Source organism: Augochlora pura, chromosome 1 (genome assembly GCF_028453695.1).
Source record: "Augochlora pura isolate Apur16 chromosome 1, APUR_v2.2.1, whole genome shotgun sequence".
In the NCBI taxonomy this organism is placed as follows: Eukaryota; Metazoa; Arthropoda; class Insecta; order Hymenoptera; family Halictidae; genus Augochlora; species Augochlora pura.
Genome location: NC_135772.1, coordinates 20,643,904 through 20,658,649, shown reverse-complemented (window position 1 = coordinate 20,658,649; position 14,746 = coordinate 20,643,904). Strand labels below are relative to the sequence as shown.

Here is a 14,746-nt window from a genome sequence, read left to right as displayed (position 1 = left end):
GCCGGATTTCACCTTCGAGACGGACAATGCTGCTCTGTGCGAGAGTATGTATATTGAAACGAAGATTTCGACGATCAAAGTATAATTTTTCTTAAAGATAGGAGACGCGTATTTTAATCTTTAGCGGAAGATTTTCTCAGATGTGTCGACTATATGCAATTGCATATAATTACATAATTTACAAACAAATTTGTATACAAATTGTCTCAACATAAACCGAGCGAGAGTCGCCTCTCGCCCGCAAAGGGTTAACTTCGATAACCCACTTTAATAATTGATAACAGTATCGAGTTCGCGAAAGTTTTCGGCGGTTCGCGGTTCCGCGTAAAGTTTCCGCCTTCGTCTTGCGCGGCCACGCATAATCTCTTCATTATACGGCTCCAGTTCGGTATCCAATTACTCGGATTCGGGGTCGGGGTCCGCCGTCGGTGATCGCTATCCACTGCCAGCCGACGAAAAAGAGCGTAAACCTCGGTATTAGCCGGTTATCCGAACGGGCATCTAGCCGCCACAGCCGCCGCCGCCGGCCGATTCTTGGGAACGTGCCAGCGATGATGGTCAGAATTATAGTGGCTCGTAAAATCGCGGTTAGGACTCCTGACTTTGATCGCTCCGGGAACCACGGAGCCTTGCCGCTCTGTGCTCCGATTTCAAGAATTCCATGGAATTCGACGGGAAAGACAATTCTTACGAATTGGTCAATTTTTAGTATTCTGTGAAGATCTATGGACCTGGGAATAATAATCAATATTTAACGTACAGTATCCGATGGTCCATATTTAATTTACAACATCTAATGCTCCATATTCAATGTCCAAATATTTAATATTCAAAATTCAATATTTAATATCAATAGACTTAAGACATGAAGAAATTAGTGAAATGTTACAAGCATTGTAATTACCATGAACACTTAGCGTTCCGCCAGATTAGACAACGACACGCAACCGGACAAACGAAGATTCAACAATGCCGGATCGTATTTCTACAATTCATCCAGTCGAGCACAGCCCGCAATCCTCGGTCCGCGAACAAACGAGAGAGAGAGAGACCCCGGTGCCTCGACGGCCACCGAATGAACCACCCTTAATGGCTGGCAATTAACGCGCCGTTTCACGAGGATAAACAGGGGGCAGGGGGGCAGGGGGGGCAGTGAACCGTTCGCACGAAAGTGGATATTACGGTTGAAGGCCACGCGGATCCTCCTGGTGGATCGCGCGCGAGACGGTCGTGTAGATCCTCCGGGGCCGGTGCATCACCTCGGAACGATACGACCGGGTCCCGTACAATGGATAGGCGCGCCTTGTCGACGGCTCCGCTCAATTACGATCGTTTGAAAAACAAATGGCCCCGTTTCGATAATTAACGACACGGTGATCGGGTTTCTCTCGGGTCGCCCCGATGAAATATTTCGCGACAATTATCGTGCCAGGATGGCCTCTCTGTAACGGTGCCCTATCCCTTTGCGCCGGATCGTTCGCCCGTGTTACCAGGGCCCCGCTGTCTTCGTGGTTTAAACTCTGGGTTCGGCTGGTCCAAACTCGTCCGTGTCTATAAAGCATCGTCTTCGATAAAGTAGTACAATATATTTGGAGTAGTAAAAGGGGAGGCTCAGGAACAGGTCGCGCAATAATTCCACAAAATTCGACAAGCGCATTAATGATTTTCAAATACGTTAAATAAATAATTAAAAAATCATTTAAATCGCATGGCTAGACCAGGATCTCGCCCGCAATCGTGTCACCCGCGTCGCCGAGTCTCGCAACTCTTTCTTCCTCGGAACTGGGTCGCGCGATCTCTCCCCCCTTTGATTAACTTCCGGGCCGGAGTTCAGCTCGTTACCTATTGGCACAATTAAAAGCCGCGGTTTCGCTGCGAGGGGAGGGGGCGAGGGACGAGAGGAGATGGTCGCGTTGTTACGGAGGGAAGACGTATGATTTTCGTGAGACGGACGTAATTCGCAACGGGCCCGCTCGAGTACGAGAGACGTGTAATTTTCGCGATTGCGCGCGGCCGAAATCGATCCCTTTTTACCGCCCCCTAGCCCCCTCCCCCCGGTCTCGATCGAGAGTGTAATTGCCGTGGACAATGTGCCGAGGCGTGAACAGGATGGAATCGGAGTTACGAGGCGTGTTCTTTCGTGAGAGACACACACCACCCCTCTTGGCTTCGGTTCGCGGCGAAACTACGCGACCGGCAAATTAAAATAATTGGCTCGCGTGCTTTATCGCGTGAAACGGCGAGGCCGCTGCTCGTTCGGCGACCGTCGTCGCTTGCGAAAACTATTGCAGGTCAATTGTGGCGCTGATAGATCCACGGCTTCGTCTAATTAAAAGTCGCGGGCACGCGGAGCGACGCAGTTTTAAGAATTCAGTGTCGTTTGAAGAAACAGACGACTTGGTAATTGCTCTATTTGTATTGCTTTAAAAAAATCATTTGATTCGATATTCAATATTCGATATTCAATATTCAGTGTTAAATATTAAATATTTAAATACTAAATATTAAAATACTATTAATACTTAATTATCAGCAACTAAAAACTAGAGCTTCCTCATTATCTTTAGCGGTTCAGTGGTTCGACAGGTTAAGAGATTACAGCAATTTGTTACTAAATTCTCGGCCGTGGACCACCGTGGTACGTCTTGATCTCGGCCCTCGATCGATGGAGTCGGCGACGCAAAGTTCCGTAATAAACGGCCCCTCGTCGAGACGTTTACTGCGCGTTCTCGAACAGCAATAAAACGTCCAGTTAAATTGAAAATCACCGTGATCGCAGTCCGGCAATTAAATTCGACCGGGCCTGCTTTTAAATTCGTCGAAATTGCGCGGCCGCCGAGTTGAAATGATCGCGATCGGACATCGGATTTTCCTTTATAATTTATAGAAATTGCTGCGGAGAGCCAGCGAAACGTTCGATTGATCGAACTCGATGCCGCATTACTGCTAGGGGATATTAACTTCTCCTAAAATTCGGTTCGAACGTGGTCGAATGCGCTCGCGGTCGGAGTTATCGTAATTAAACGTTAGATCCTCGCGAGAGCCATCGGGAGTTTCGGAATCGAACGGCGCACCGTCGTCGTCGGCCGCGATCAAATCTCGTACTCGGTGTTCGTTGAAATTCGCGTAAACGCGCGTAATCATGATTCGGAACGCGACAAACGAAAGTAAAAATAATGCGTCGGCGGCGGCGGCGGCAGCCAGCTGGTCGTTTGCTCGTTAAAAGTATGAACAGCGTGCTTCTCCTCTCGGCTATTTACGAGTCGATGGAGAACCGCCGGGAATAATTCATGCAATAATGTCCGAAGTTCAAGTGGGCCGCCCCGGTCGCGGGGAACGCAAACTTTACATGCACGAGGACCGCGCGCTGCGCGATATTAAAACCGAAGTTCCCTGCTCGGAGGATCTCGAGCGCAAGGCTGTTAATAGGTCATTACGCAGGCGTAATGGAAATCGATAATTAATTGATCCGGCGAGAGAGCGCGCGCGCTCGCGCGACCCTTCGCACCGATGGTAATTGACTCTTGAATATTTATGATTAACGAATTAACACCGTCGCCGGATCCTATAACTCGATAGCGCGAGCCCGGGCTACGTTCTCCCAAGATTTCACTGTTACTCTGTGAACTTTGGAATTTCGACGTCGCGAGCAGTCCTCTACCGGATCTCGAGAGACGTTGTTCGTTCGTGAGTCGACTGCGCGCGGTACCCCCTGCACCTCCGGACACCTGTTACCCAGGTGCGCTGAAGAAAATAATAAAACAATTTCGTATAAAATAGGAAATATTTGTTTAAGTAAAATTCTATTTGGAAATACTATTCTGTTAAATAGTATTACAGTGTTATAAAATTCTAACAGTATAATAATATTATTTATAAACTATTATACTATATCGGTTGGCGATCCGTCCAGCGAAGCGATTCGCCGAGGGTTCGAGGACCGCGAGGTAGAGAACAGTTCTCATTTCGATTCGTCGCGGGTCCGGCGACTACGAAACGGCGCTCCGAATAGAATAGAATCCAGATAACGAAAGTCGCGGGGCGAGCGATGCGATCTTCGAAGGCGCATCCAGCAAGGGGCTCATTAGCGTGGCGCAGCCGATACGCGGGAATACCGAAAGTCGGAAAAACGCGACGGTACGCGGACACGCGAAAGTGGCCACCCGACGTGGTATCTGATCGCGGTCCCCATGCGAAACCGAGCGTGCATGCCCGCGCCGGGATAACGGCCGATCCGATAACATTTTAACTAGTTTATCGGTTATTAATAACGCTGTTGCCGGTCGCGTCTATCGGCTCGCGCCGCCCAGAGATTGCTTTCCCGCCGCGCCGGAAACTTCTCTTTTAATCTGCTCCTCTCTCTCTCTCTCTCTTTCTCTTTCTCTCTCTCTCTCTCCCTCTCCCTCTCCCTCTCCCTCTCTCTCCAGCTGTCAGCGACACGGCCATTCGAATCTATAGAAGCTAGGATTTATCGGCGAGTCGTCGATTTTCTTTCGGCGCGGTTTACCGGCCGGCTTTTGTCGATCAAAACGGCGTCGCCCCCGCGTTTTCGGGGCCGGATCCTCCCGAGGACAGTCGAAACGCCCGGGCCGATTGTTCGCAGCCGCTGGAAAATACGCTCTTTCAATATGCGACTCGCGAACGCTGCGTTCCCGTTGATCCGAGATCAACTATCTAATAGAGGACGGGATTTATTCGTTACACAGATGCGAATTTGATTGAAAAGAATTTTAAAAGAGGGGCAAGAATTTTTATTAATTTCGTGCCGCTTGATTTTCTGGAAACCGCGACTATCGTGTTCAACAAGTAGTAGAATCAGTATATATACTATAACTCTGTTGAGCAGAAAGTTTTCTAATTGTTATATGCCCAACAGTTGAACGAAAATGTGCCAATAGTTGAACGAAACACAGCTGGGAGAATTGAGTGCCCCGCGCTGATATGAAACGGTGTATCGTCGTTTACGATGGAATTTCACGGGGGCGACAGGGGAATGGACAAGGGGTTCCATAAAAAGTGAGGCGTCGCGAACGACGTAACGAACCGTGGGCTAACCTGCAATTTCTTCGGCGAGTACCGGCCTGTCTCCGCGCGGAAACGAGGCGTGCAAGGTTGCAATATGAACGAGGAGGATAATTCAGAAATTTTCTGCGAGCAGTTCAATTTGCGAGCCATTTTTAACACACTCACGACCAGATTATTGACCAGCATACGCCAATACCAGACATTTCTATAATTTCATAATTTATATCCTGCTAAAAATGAAGCACACATTTGCGATACGATCTTTCAATTGTTCGAATAAAATAAGGAGAACCGTATTTTATATATGTACAAATACACGAAGCTTCTAATTGGCTTACAAGCATTGGCTCGTATTAATCGTCGCCAATTTATAACGGCCATCGTTGAAATAATTTCAGCAAATTGTTGTTTAATTGGATCATTGCCGACAGCAACTTGTAATTAAGTCAGCAGAATTGTTCGATCGTCGGTATCGTTGCGTCGCGTATTATTATGCGAAATCCCTTTTCACGGTTCCGCAATTAGCCAGCGTGCGTCATTAATTTACGACAAAGCCGGGTCGACCACCGCGCGGCGCTGTAAAAACATCTACGTGTGTGGCTCTTGCACTTCAGGGTTTATTAAGTTTAATTATATTTTAAGACGTATTTAAGGACGTGAAGACGTCTAGGTTTTGTTAGGATTATAGGATTCAACGAATGTCCTACCAACGTCCTATAGAGTCCTAGGAAGTCCTAAATAATTCTATAAAGTCCTATAAAGTTCTAGGAAGGCCTAGAAAATTCTATAAAGTCCTATAAAGTTTTAGGAAAGCCTAGAAAATTCTGGAAAGTCCTAGGAAAAGTCCTCTGTAAAATAAAAATGTTTTTCGGCCGCTTGGAAACTGCAACGATATTTTTGCGGCAACCGGGACCTCGCGAGACACTCTCGCACGAACCGGTGAAACCGTTCGTAGATGCTACAGGCGGAGAGGGTAGGGGAGGTTCTCGAATCACGCTGAGAGCCGACGAGGACCAGCTGCATCAACGATCTCGTCCGCATTCCGGCACCTGCAGCACGCGACGCGCTTCGAACGCGGCGACGATTCATTAGAGAAGCCGAGGAGAAGCGTCATCGCCGAGCGCCGGGCAAGCGTTCCCAATAAATCAGCGGGGAACGTGGGCAGGAAGCACGCGATTCTCCGGTGGAAACTGGTCGCCGCAGCATTGACCCAGACTTTGATCCTCCTCTCGGACAGGCCGCGGCGGGACAAGTTTCACCGGAGCCGTCCCGCAACTCGTTACGTCAGCGCCTCGCCTCGCCGCGCCGCGCCGAGAGAAAGAGTAACAGTTACACGCTGCCCTCTGTAATCGTTACGCGTGCGGGGGCCGTTGTCTCCACCTGACGAAAGTGAGTCTCTATGTCCCCCACCCTTCCCTCCCTAACGGCCCGCCTTTTCCCTTCGCTCTCTCTCGGGTTGTCGCGTGCTGCGACCAAACTGGAACGAGCCGGAAACACGTCGACAGAATTTTCGGTAAAGCTTCCCGTTTGCGCCTGCTTTTTTTATTATTTTATTTTTTATTTTACTATGGTATATTTCTTAGTTTTTTTTTAATTATTATCGTCTGTGTTTATTTTTTTCGAAGCATTCGTTTCAGGCACGGAAAGGTTCCTTGCGAGCTCGGTGGAACAGGGGTGTCATTTTTTAATAATTCGAGAATCTGTAATATTTTATAAACACGCAGAGTCGCGCATAGAGCTATATATCCACGTGCCATCGATAAAGTCGCCACAGGTGGAACAAAATTTCTATTTTCCCTTTTGTTTCCGGAATTCTACGGCGTTCATAAAACTGTTGGTCCACGAGGGTGGCTTTCAAATGCGATAAAGAACCGACCAGAAACTAAAATTCTATTGTTCCGGAATTCTTCGAGACTGATCCCGCAGCGAATGAATAATGTATGCGACAAACAAAGACATGAATTTCGATCGGGAAAAATCTGGGTTTTTGTGGAAACGGAGCGGGGGAGAGAGAGAGAGAGAGCTGGCAACCAGGTAATCGAGTCCGTCGCAGCTCGATTTATGGAGACCGGTACAACTCGCTCACGGTCGTTGTTCCCGGCTGTTGCAAGGGCGCTGCGATAAATTATTTCGCAGCGGCCCTGCCCCCTACCCCCTCATCCGCCCTCCGCCCTCCGCCCGTTTTACACCCCCTCGCAGCCACCGGTCGCGGTTCTCCGAACCGTTGCTCTCGCTATTTACACGCGACCGCGCCGCCCGATAAATCTCCGAAGTGTTTCTGAAATTGTATGAATTAGGCGGCCGCTACTTTCGCGGCTGATTTATCGGGGAAAATTGTCGGGGCCGGTTCGGGTGCGCGCGAGAATTTCACGAGGGGGGGGGGGGGGGGGGGCGAACGACCCCGTCCCCGTGTTTGCCGAGTTAATTTCTGCACGCCGCGCACGGAATAAATATGCGCGCGACACCCTGCTACAGAGGATGTCGAACCCTTTCGCGGGGGGGGGCTTCGTTCTTGTATTTCTCGGCGGCGATTAGTTCCGAGATTAACAGTAACGTTTTTTTATTTGACACAATTAACGTTTGGATTTTTCCAATTTAATTTCGTTGGATGAGCAACTGTGTTTCACACCTGTGCTGCAGGAGCAAATATGATGCTAGAACCAGATTTTAATATTTTAATTCCAGGGTGAATTGTGTTTGGGACATTTTCGCGGGGAAACTGTGATGCCAGTTGCCAGCCAAGAATAAATTAATAATAGAAATACGAAAGTTATTTTTGAAACAAGAAATTGTGAATATTTCATATACAGCGTGAAGTTCAGTGCTCTTAGGGTTGGCGTTCCTTCTCGAGGCGCGAAAGGTTAAATTGCCTAACATTGTCGCCCAACAAGGATCGATACAGGTCTGTTTCTGGTCCATTGACATTTGATACTTGAAAGCTGCATCGACCGGAGCGGTATATACTACTTCATAACTGTACGACGATGTCGCTGCAGCCGGGAGACAAAGCCAAGGATGCCTCTAAGTTCGCCAGAAACTTGATTTCGCTGGAAACAGACGGAGAAAAATTCCGCAGAATTTCAGTATAATTAAACAATATAAGGAATCTTGGATGGGTCGATAAGACGTTAAAACATAGAAAATGCTTGGACATATTTTAAGTTTATTAAATTTGGTAAGTTTATTAGGTATATTAAGTCAAGTCGACTTAAGAGCTAAAACGGACGTAAAGTGGACATCGATAAGACGTTCGCAGTCCGTCGAGAAGGTTAAGAAAAAGTTCAGCTCGTTTAAAGTGTACGAACAAGGTTTAATTCTCGCGAAAAGATTGCCTCCGAGATAGCTCTACTGCTCGGGGGAATGGTCGTCGGCGGCAAGTAGAAAAGGACTGTCATGCACGGGCACAGTAGTAGAGGCAAACAGAGCGCGCGGAGACGAAACGGCGCGTTAGTTTATTGGTTGGAAAAGTCTGAAGTCTAATTACCGTCCGGGGGACAAGCAATTTTAAGCTATACAGTTCGGCCGAAACACGACAGGGGGAACACGTGTACGAGGTGGCATTAATTGGAATGCGGCTCCCAGGGCTCTAATTGCGTCCGCGGTGTCTTCCTGATGTTTCTGTTTCGGCTGCGGAAAACCGGTTCCACCGAAACACACAGCTGGGCTTATCGTCGCGCTCGTCCTCCTCCCGGCCATTGCCGGCGGACGACGTCTCGTGGGTGCGGTAATTGGTCCGTGGTAAATTATTTTAATTGGGTGGCGAACAAGAAATTGATTTCGAGTGGACCGTGATACGATACGCGCCTGTTCTCGGAACACCTCTAATTAGCAAGATCCGCGGATCAACTTTCGCGACGACTCGATGAGACAGAGATCCCCGGGACGGTGCGAACGTTGGTTTTGAAAAAGACTTCCGTGGAATATTTGAACCTTGGATTTTTTATTCCAAAGAATATTAAAAATTAAAAGGAAATTTTAACGAGGAATATTCGACCGACAGTTGCTGCTTTTTCGGAGATATTAGGAATATTAAATTGACGCCTCCTCGGCCGAAGCGACGGACACGCGATCCGTCATTCCCGAAGCAATGCCGGAACAATGAAATTCCGAGTTTTCCAGTTTAGCGCTTTCCGTTGCCGCGCGTCTCGCTTATAATTGAGAGAGAGAGAGCGGGCGGGTGGTGGCCGTTCGCGACTGAAAAGGTGCCAGGCCGTAGCGTTCCAGGGTACTTAAAACCCTCATTATCTCGAGAATTAGTTTCTCCGACGGGCGAAGTAATTTGCGAGAGGTTTTTCGTCGATTCATTTCGCCGTGGCGGATTGTTGTTGCGCGCGGGTCGGCGGGCCATTAGAGCAGCGGGGGCGACGTTCCGCGTCGTTCCCCCGGCCAATAACACCGGCCGGCTATTTTTCACGGTGAATATTATGTCCTGGGACCGATAGCAGCCGTTCGAATGTAGTCTGGAGAGCTCGAATGGCCTCCTCCTCCCCCGGCCGGGTTCCCGGGCAACGTTCCAAAACCTCTGAATGACGCCCACTCAAAGAACTTACGCAACAACGCGCGCGCCGATGCAGCAGAAAAACACGTTCATTCACGATTCAACGAATCACCCGGCCGTTCCACCTGCCCGTTCATGACACTCGCCGCACGCCGCTGGCTTTTTCTCGCCGAATCTGCCGTCGACACAATCGATACTATCGATGCCGGGCCATATCCGGCGACCTCCTCTCTCGATATATTCGGGATGTCCGCCTATCAGCGAATTTATACGCGGACGGAAGTCGAAAACAAGAAATTTGCTAACGCGTACAGTGACCGGCACTTCGAATGGATTACAACTAGACATTTTTAATCGACTTTCTATTGTGCTAAAAAATTTATTCGGTACATATTCATTGGTAACGCGTGACAGAAATTCGCTCGAAACTATTAAACGCCCTGTACAAACTCTTCTCATACACGGGACGCGTCTCGCGGAACCACCCTCGCAATTTCCCCCTATTTCCAGCACTTTTACGACCGAAGCAGCAACTATAAAACTTTCTCCTAATTAAAGCAATTTTTTTAATGAAACTTTATGCATTTTATGGATCGTGAAAAGTTTCCACGAGCGGAGATAAATTTATCCGATTCAGCGTAGACAAAGGACCATGCATGCACTCGCTGTGGATGCTTTAATGCTTTCCTTTCGATGGATAAAAATAGTTCGATTGTTCAAAAGGGTGGTTTTTAATGTTTTCAACGTTGACAACGATTAGGCGACTAGGCAATAGTATGTGAACTGTAAAGAAATTTTATGTACGTTATCGCGGTCTCGCTCGAGGTCCAACTTCCAGATAAAGTCGATCGCCATTGAAACTTCCGAGGATCGAGTTTAGGTTTTGATAGGCCACCGTGCCCGCGGCAATGGCTGACATCTTTTACGAGAGAGTAGCCGCGGGGGACAAGCTTATGAACGTCCGCCGTGCTACACCGGTAACAGACTATCGTTCCGCGATATATCGAGATCCGAACCGCTATGAATATGTAAAGCTGCCGGTGCCTGGACCAACACGCAGAGAGAGAGGGAGATAGAGAGTAAAGAGAGAGAGAGAGAGGAGCCGAATCCTCCCGAACACTTCTAACGAGGACCTCCTACGGCCAAGTTCGTTACAGACGACAGGTTCCTCGGCTTATAACCTGTCGACCCTCTTGCCGGGCTTCGAACAATTATGGCAATCCCAGGGTACACCGTTCCTCCGGTCCTCGCAACGTTACACACCAATTTCAAGATGGCAGGGTCCATAACACGGACAACAGCAGCTCCTTTAACAATGATGCCACCGAGCCCGAAATGATTTTGCAACGTGATAGAATAATTTTAGCGGTGCCTCAGAGTCACCACTCGAGTGCGAAGGGCTAAAATAAAACGTCTATGTTTTCCTATTTTTCTATTTTTGTCTATTATTATTAGCGCTCTCATTAACAGCACAGTATCCAGTGCTTTCATTAATATATTCGCACGATAACTAATCGGACATTGTCTTCTGTTCCAGGTCGTCGGCGCTTCTCATACTAATCGCGGGGCTCTGCGTGCGCGACACCTTCGCGAAACACGTGAGTATGGAATCCCAGTATCGTTTCGTTTCCGCTCCAGCTTCGATAATTCGCGGTGGTCCGTGGATGGCTGACGATAATGTTGAAACAAGGGCTGCGTCGGGAACACCTTCGGCTGCATTCCATTCGGCTTTGCTGCACCGGCAGGACGCGGGGCCGACGGTGGTGTGCGCGGCTGGCTTGAGTTTCAAAGGGACGAAGCGCCGTGCCGCGCCACGCCGATCGAACTATCTTGCCGGCTTTTTACAAAGTTTACGAGAATACACGGCGCTGAATTTATGCGGATACCCATGCGGGAAGAGCCGCGCCCATTACCAGCTAATTCACGCTCGAAAACCGTGGGCGATCTTCGACGCGAAACACCGCGATTAAGGATCCTAAATGTCGCCGGCTGCTCAACGAATGGCAGATTAACTAGCCGGGGAAATTAGTCTGCTTTGGGAGATAATCCTTAGGAGACTCGACACCGCAGGCTCGAGTTGACCCTTTCCTTCGACACACCTGCTTCCTCGCCGCCAAATTATGCAGATTGGTGTTACATTGTTTTTGGAACGGTTCGTTTTATTTGACGTAGAATAATTTCTTAAAAGGGATGCTGCTTCTTTCTAACAAGTGTGCTCGTTGAACAGAGCTAACTGGTTATATATTTTTCTGCTATAAAATATCATTTTAAAATTTATATTTTAAAACATAGAATTTTGCTAGCGGCGCGTAAAATCCGCGGTCCATTTCCGCCACCGAGAAAGACAAGAATCCCGCGAAGAATTACCGGCGGAAAATCCTCTAGCTCTCGAACCTCGCGATGAATAGTTTTGCCGATCGATCCTGAAATCGCGTTAAATCGCGCTAACCGTGTCGGGAGTCCGATATGAAAAAGTCGGGGCGACCGGTGGTAAGCTTGGGAACTGAAGCATGGGGATGCGCGAGCCCGAGGCTGAAACAAAAAAGGGTTCGCGGGGAAGAAATGAAAGGCTCGGCGATCGCGTCGACTCATTGTCCCGCGGATTCGCGCACGAAACGAAATGAAAGCCGCCTTGTTTCGCCGAGGGGGTGGACGAGGAGGAGGAAGGGGGGCGAGTTTCGCGGGTGTATTCCGGCGAAACGAGAAAATAGAAGGCCGGGTCTGTGAAAGTATGGGACGAGGAGACGGGACACAACGGGTGGGTCCACGGTAATCTCGTTGTATGCGCACGCCCGCTGTTCCCGTCGCCCCCCTTCTCGCCATTTCGTGTGCTCGTACACCTTGCGTCCGTCTTACGCGAGAAATAACTCGGAGGAGAAATAGCCCGGGGGGGATCGTGTTACCTTTGTGCCCCGTTTTGGCTACCAATTGCACGGAACCTTGAGAAAATCGCTTTATTTTTGCCCCGCCGTGAAATCGCGCTCTCGCGTTCGACGCCGGGATTCGTCAAAGTCTGTCGCAGCCTCGCAATTTTTCAATAGGCAATTTCCTTAAAATTTTGCAGAGCTGTTACAGAGCTTAATTACATTTAACTGTTACAGTCGACGCAGTGTAAAAACATTATTAAAATTAACAGATAATATATTTTATATGTCAGTGTAGATATTATACTTAGACTGTTGACATAAATAATATCACAAAACGCAAGCTAACAGCGAGTACAAAAGCTCTATTAAAAAATTTCCGCAGCGAAAAATAATAGCAAAAATAATCTTACAAATTCGTAGCTGAAAGCGAAAAAGTCGCAGCAACTGGGGCGCGAGAAAAGAACGGTCGGCCGAGTGCGAAAATAGCCGAGCACTTCTTACGCCGTGGAACAAGATAAACCTTGCAACACAGCTCGTGAAACCAAACCGTGTAGGAAAAACGAGCCGACTACCGGCGGAGGATCTCCTTTCCGGTACCGTTCGCGCGGCGCGCGGGACGCGAAAAATGCATTCGTCGGTCATTGTTCGAGCGCGGAGGAAACCTCGCGTTTGCAACCCCGGCGACGAGATAAACCTCTCGCATCGGCGAGCAAAGCTCGTGAAACCAAACCGCGCAGCAAAAACGAGCGGACTCCTGCTCCTGTCCCCCCGGCGAATCTTCAGCCGCGAGCATGTCCTCGGTGAGCGCGGCTAAAAATCCAGCCCGCAATCGTCGCGGAGATGCAAAAGGACTTAAACATTTCCAACCGCGCGAGTCGACTCAACTACGAGCCACGTAACAAAGCTCTGTCGGAGGCGCGGCAAAAACGCGCGGACTATCGCAGCCGGATCTTTTCCGCAACCGCTTCCAAGACGCGAAAAATGCTTTCTGCAATTCGCCAGCGAGAGTTTGTGGCGGTGCAGGCCCGTGCGGCGGTCACGTAAGAGTTGACGACGCGAAGGCAGCCGGACGGAACGACGCGCTGTCAACCTGGACATTTATCACCATGGATGTCTTCGTGCACGCGGCGAAAAGTCGCGCGGCGATTTTATCTTATGGGCGCTCGGAACGGGAATCGTATCTTTGACGTGTCCTATTGTAATTTACAATTTACAATGTTACAAATCAAGTCGTGGTTTGAAAGTCTTTAAAACGTAAAATTGATGTCTTCGAGACGTCGAGTGTTTAGCGGATGGCGATTAGAAAAAAGGAATAAAGACGATACCGATTTTTTAATTTGTTTTTCTATTACTGGAATGACAGAGTGCGTCGCGCCGTCGACCTAGACATCAATCACGCGCGTACGTGTTCGCGGCGAAAAGCCGCTCGAGCGGCGCGTCGAAAGCTCCTCGGAGTTCACGGGACAGCGAAAGGCGGCGTTCGCGGTGAACAATCGCTGCGAGTGTGTCTCGTGACAAGTTGAACCGGCCAGTCAGGGAACGATGAAGCGCGCGATAATTCACCGGCGTGTGTCAGATGCATTCCCTTTTGGCGAGCGTTATCGGGCGCATCTCGCGCTCGACGAAATCGTCCGGGCCGCGCGGCGCGGCGCGGCGCGTTGCAATTTGCACGGGACGGACGGGGCCTGCTGCTGCTGCCGCCGCGTTCGTCACCGTTTTGCGGCCAGACAGCCGCGACACGACGATTATTAAGGGAAAGGCGTGGCCGGTGTGCCGCGCGCGTTCATGGTTCATCGGCTGACCCTCGACGGCGTCCACTTCCCCGAACCATTTAATTAACTCTCTTCGCCACGCAATCCTCGCGGACACGCCGAATTCCGCGCGCGTCTCCGACGCGCCGAGCTTATTTTAGGAATACACAGTTAATTGACACAATTTTTCGCCCTTTAGTAATTGAGCCCGCCGTCGCCGCCGCTGTCCTCGTTCCGCATAATCCGACTTAAATCCGTCGATGACACGATGCCACGGAGATTAGCTGGCTGGAGAGACGAATGCTCTCGAAAACATTTAGCAATCTTTCCAGCGTACTCTCTTTGTCGATTATTAACCCTTTGCTCTGTAAATATATTGACATTAATCTTTGAATCGAAATTAAATTCTACCCGTCTATGAGTAATGTTGAAACATTGACGCGAATTGCAGCAACAGGATTAAAATTTCCTGAAACAGTCGGGCATAAAAATTCATTTTTCTTTCTCCACGGGGCAGCTGAGTTTCGACGGCGATAATTTCAATCAACGTTTAATATTTCATTGCATATTACTACTTGATAAACGCAGCTGAAATCAGCTCGCGC

The 14,746-nt window shown here is 49.0% G+C and overlaps 1 protein-coding gene across 6 annotated transcripts in view; it reads left to right on the top strand.

Annotated features, from left to right (window-relative positions):
* Positions 1-14,746, top strand: part of Ppn (proteoglycan-like sulfated glycoprotein papilin) — a 140,048-nt gene that overhangs the window by 84,496 nt on the left and 40,806 nt on the right. For all 6 annotated transcript variants that reach the window (XM_078189446.1, XM_078189725.1, XM_078189538.1 and 3 more), the window contains exon 2: positions 11,061-11,121. In XM_078189446.1, the coding sequence (XP_078045572.1) occupies positions 11,061-11,121 (61 nt within the window). The remainder of the gene's footprint in view (positions 1-11,060; positions 11,122-14,746) is intronic.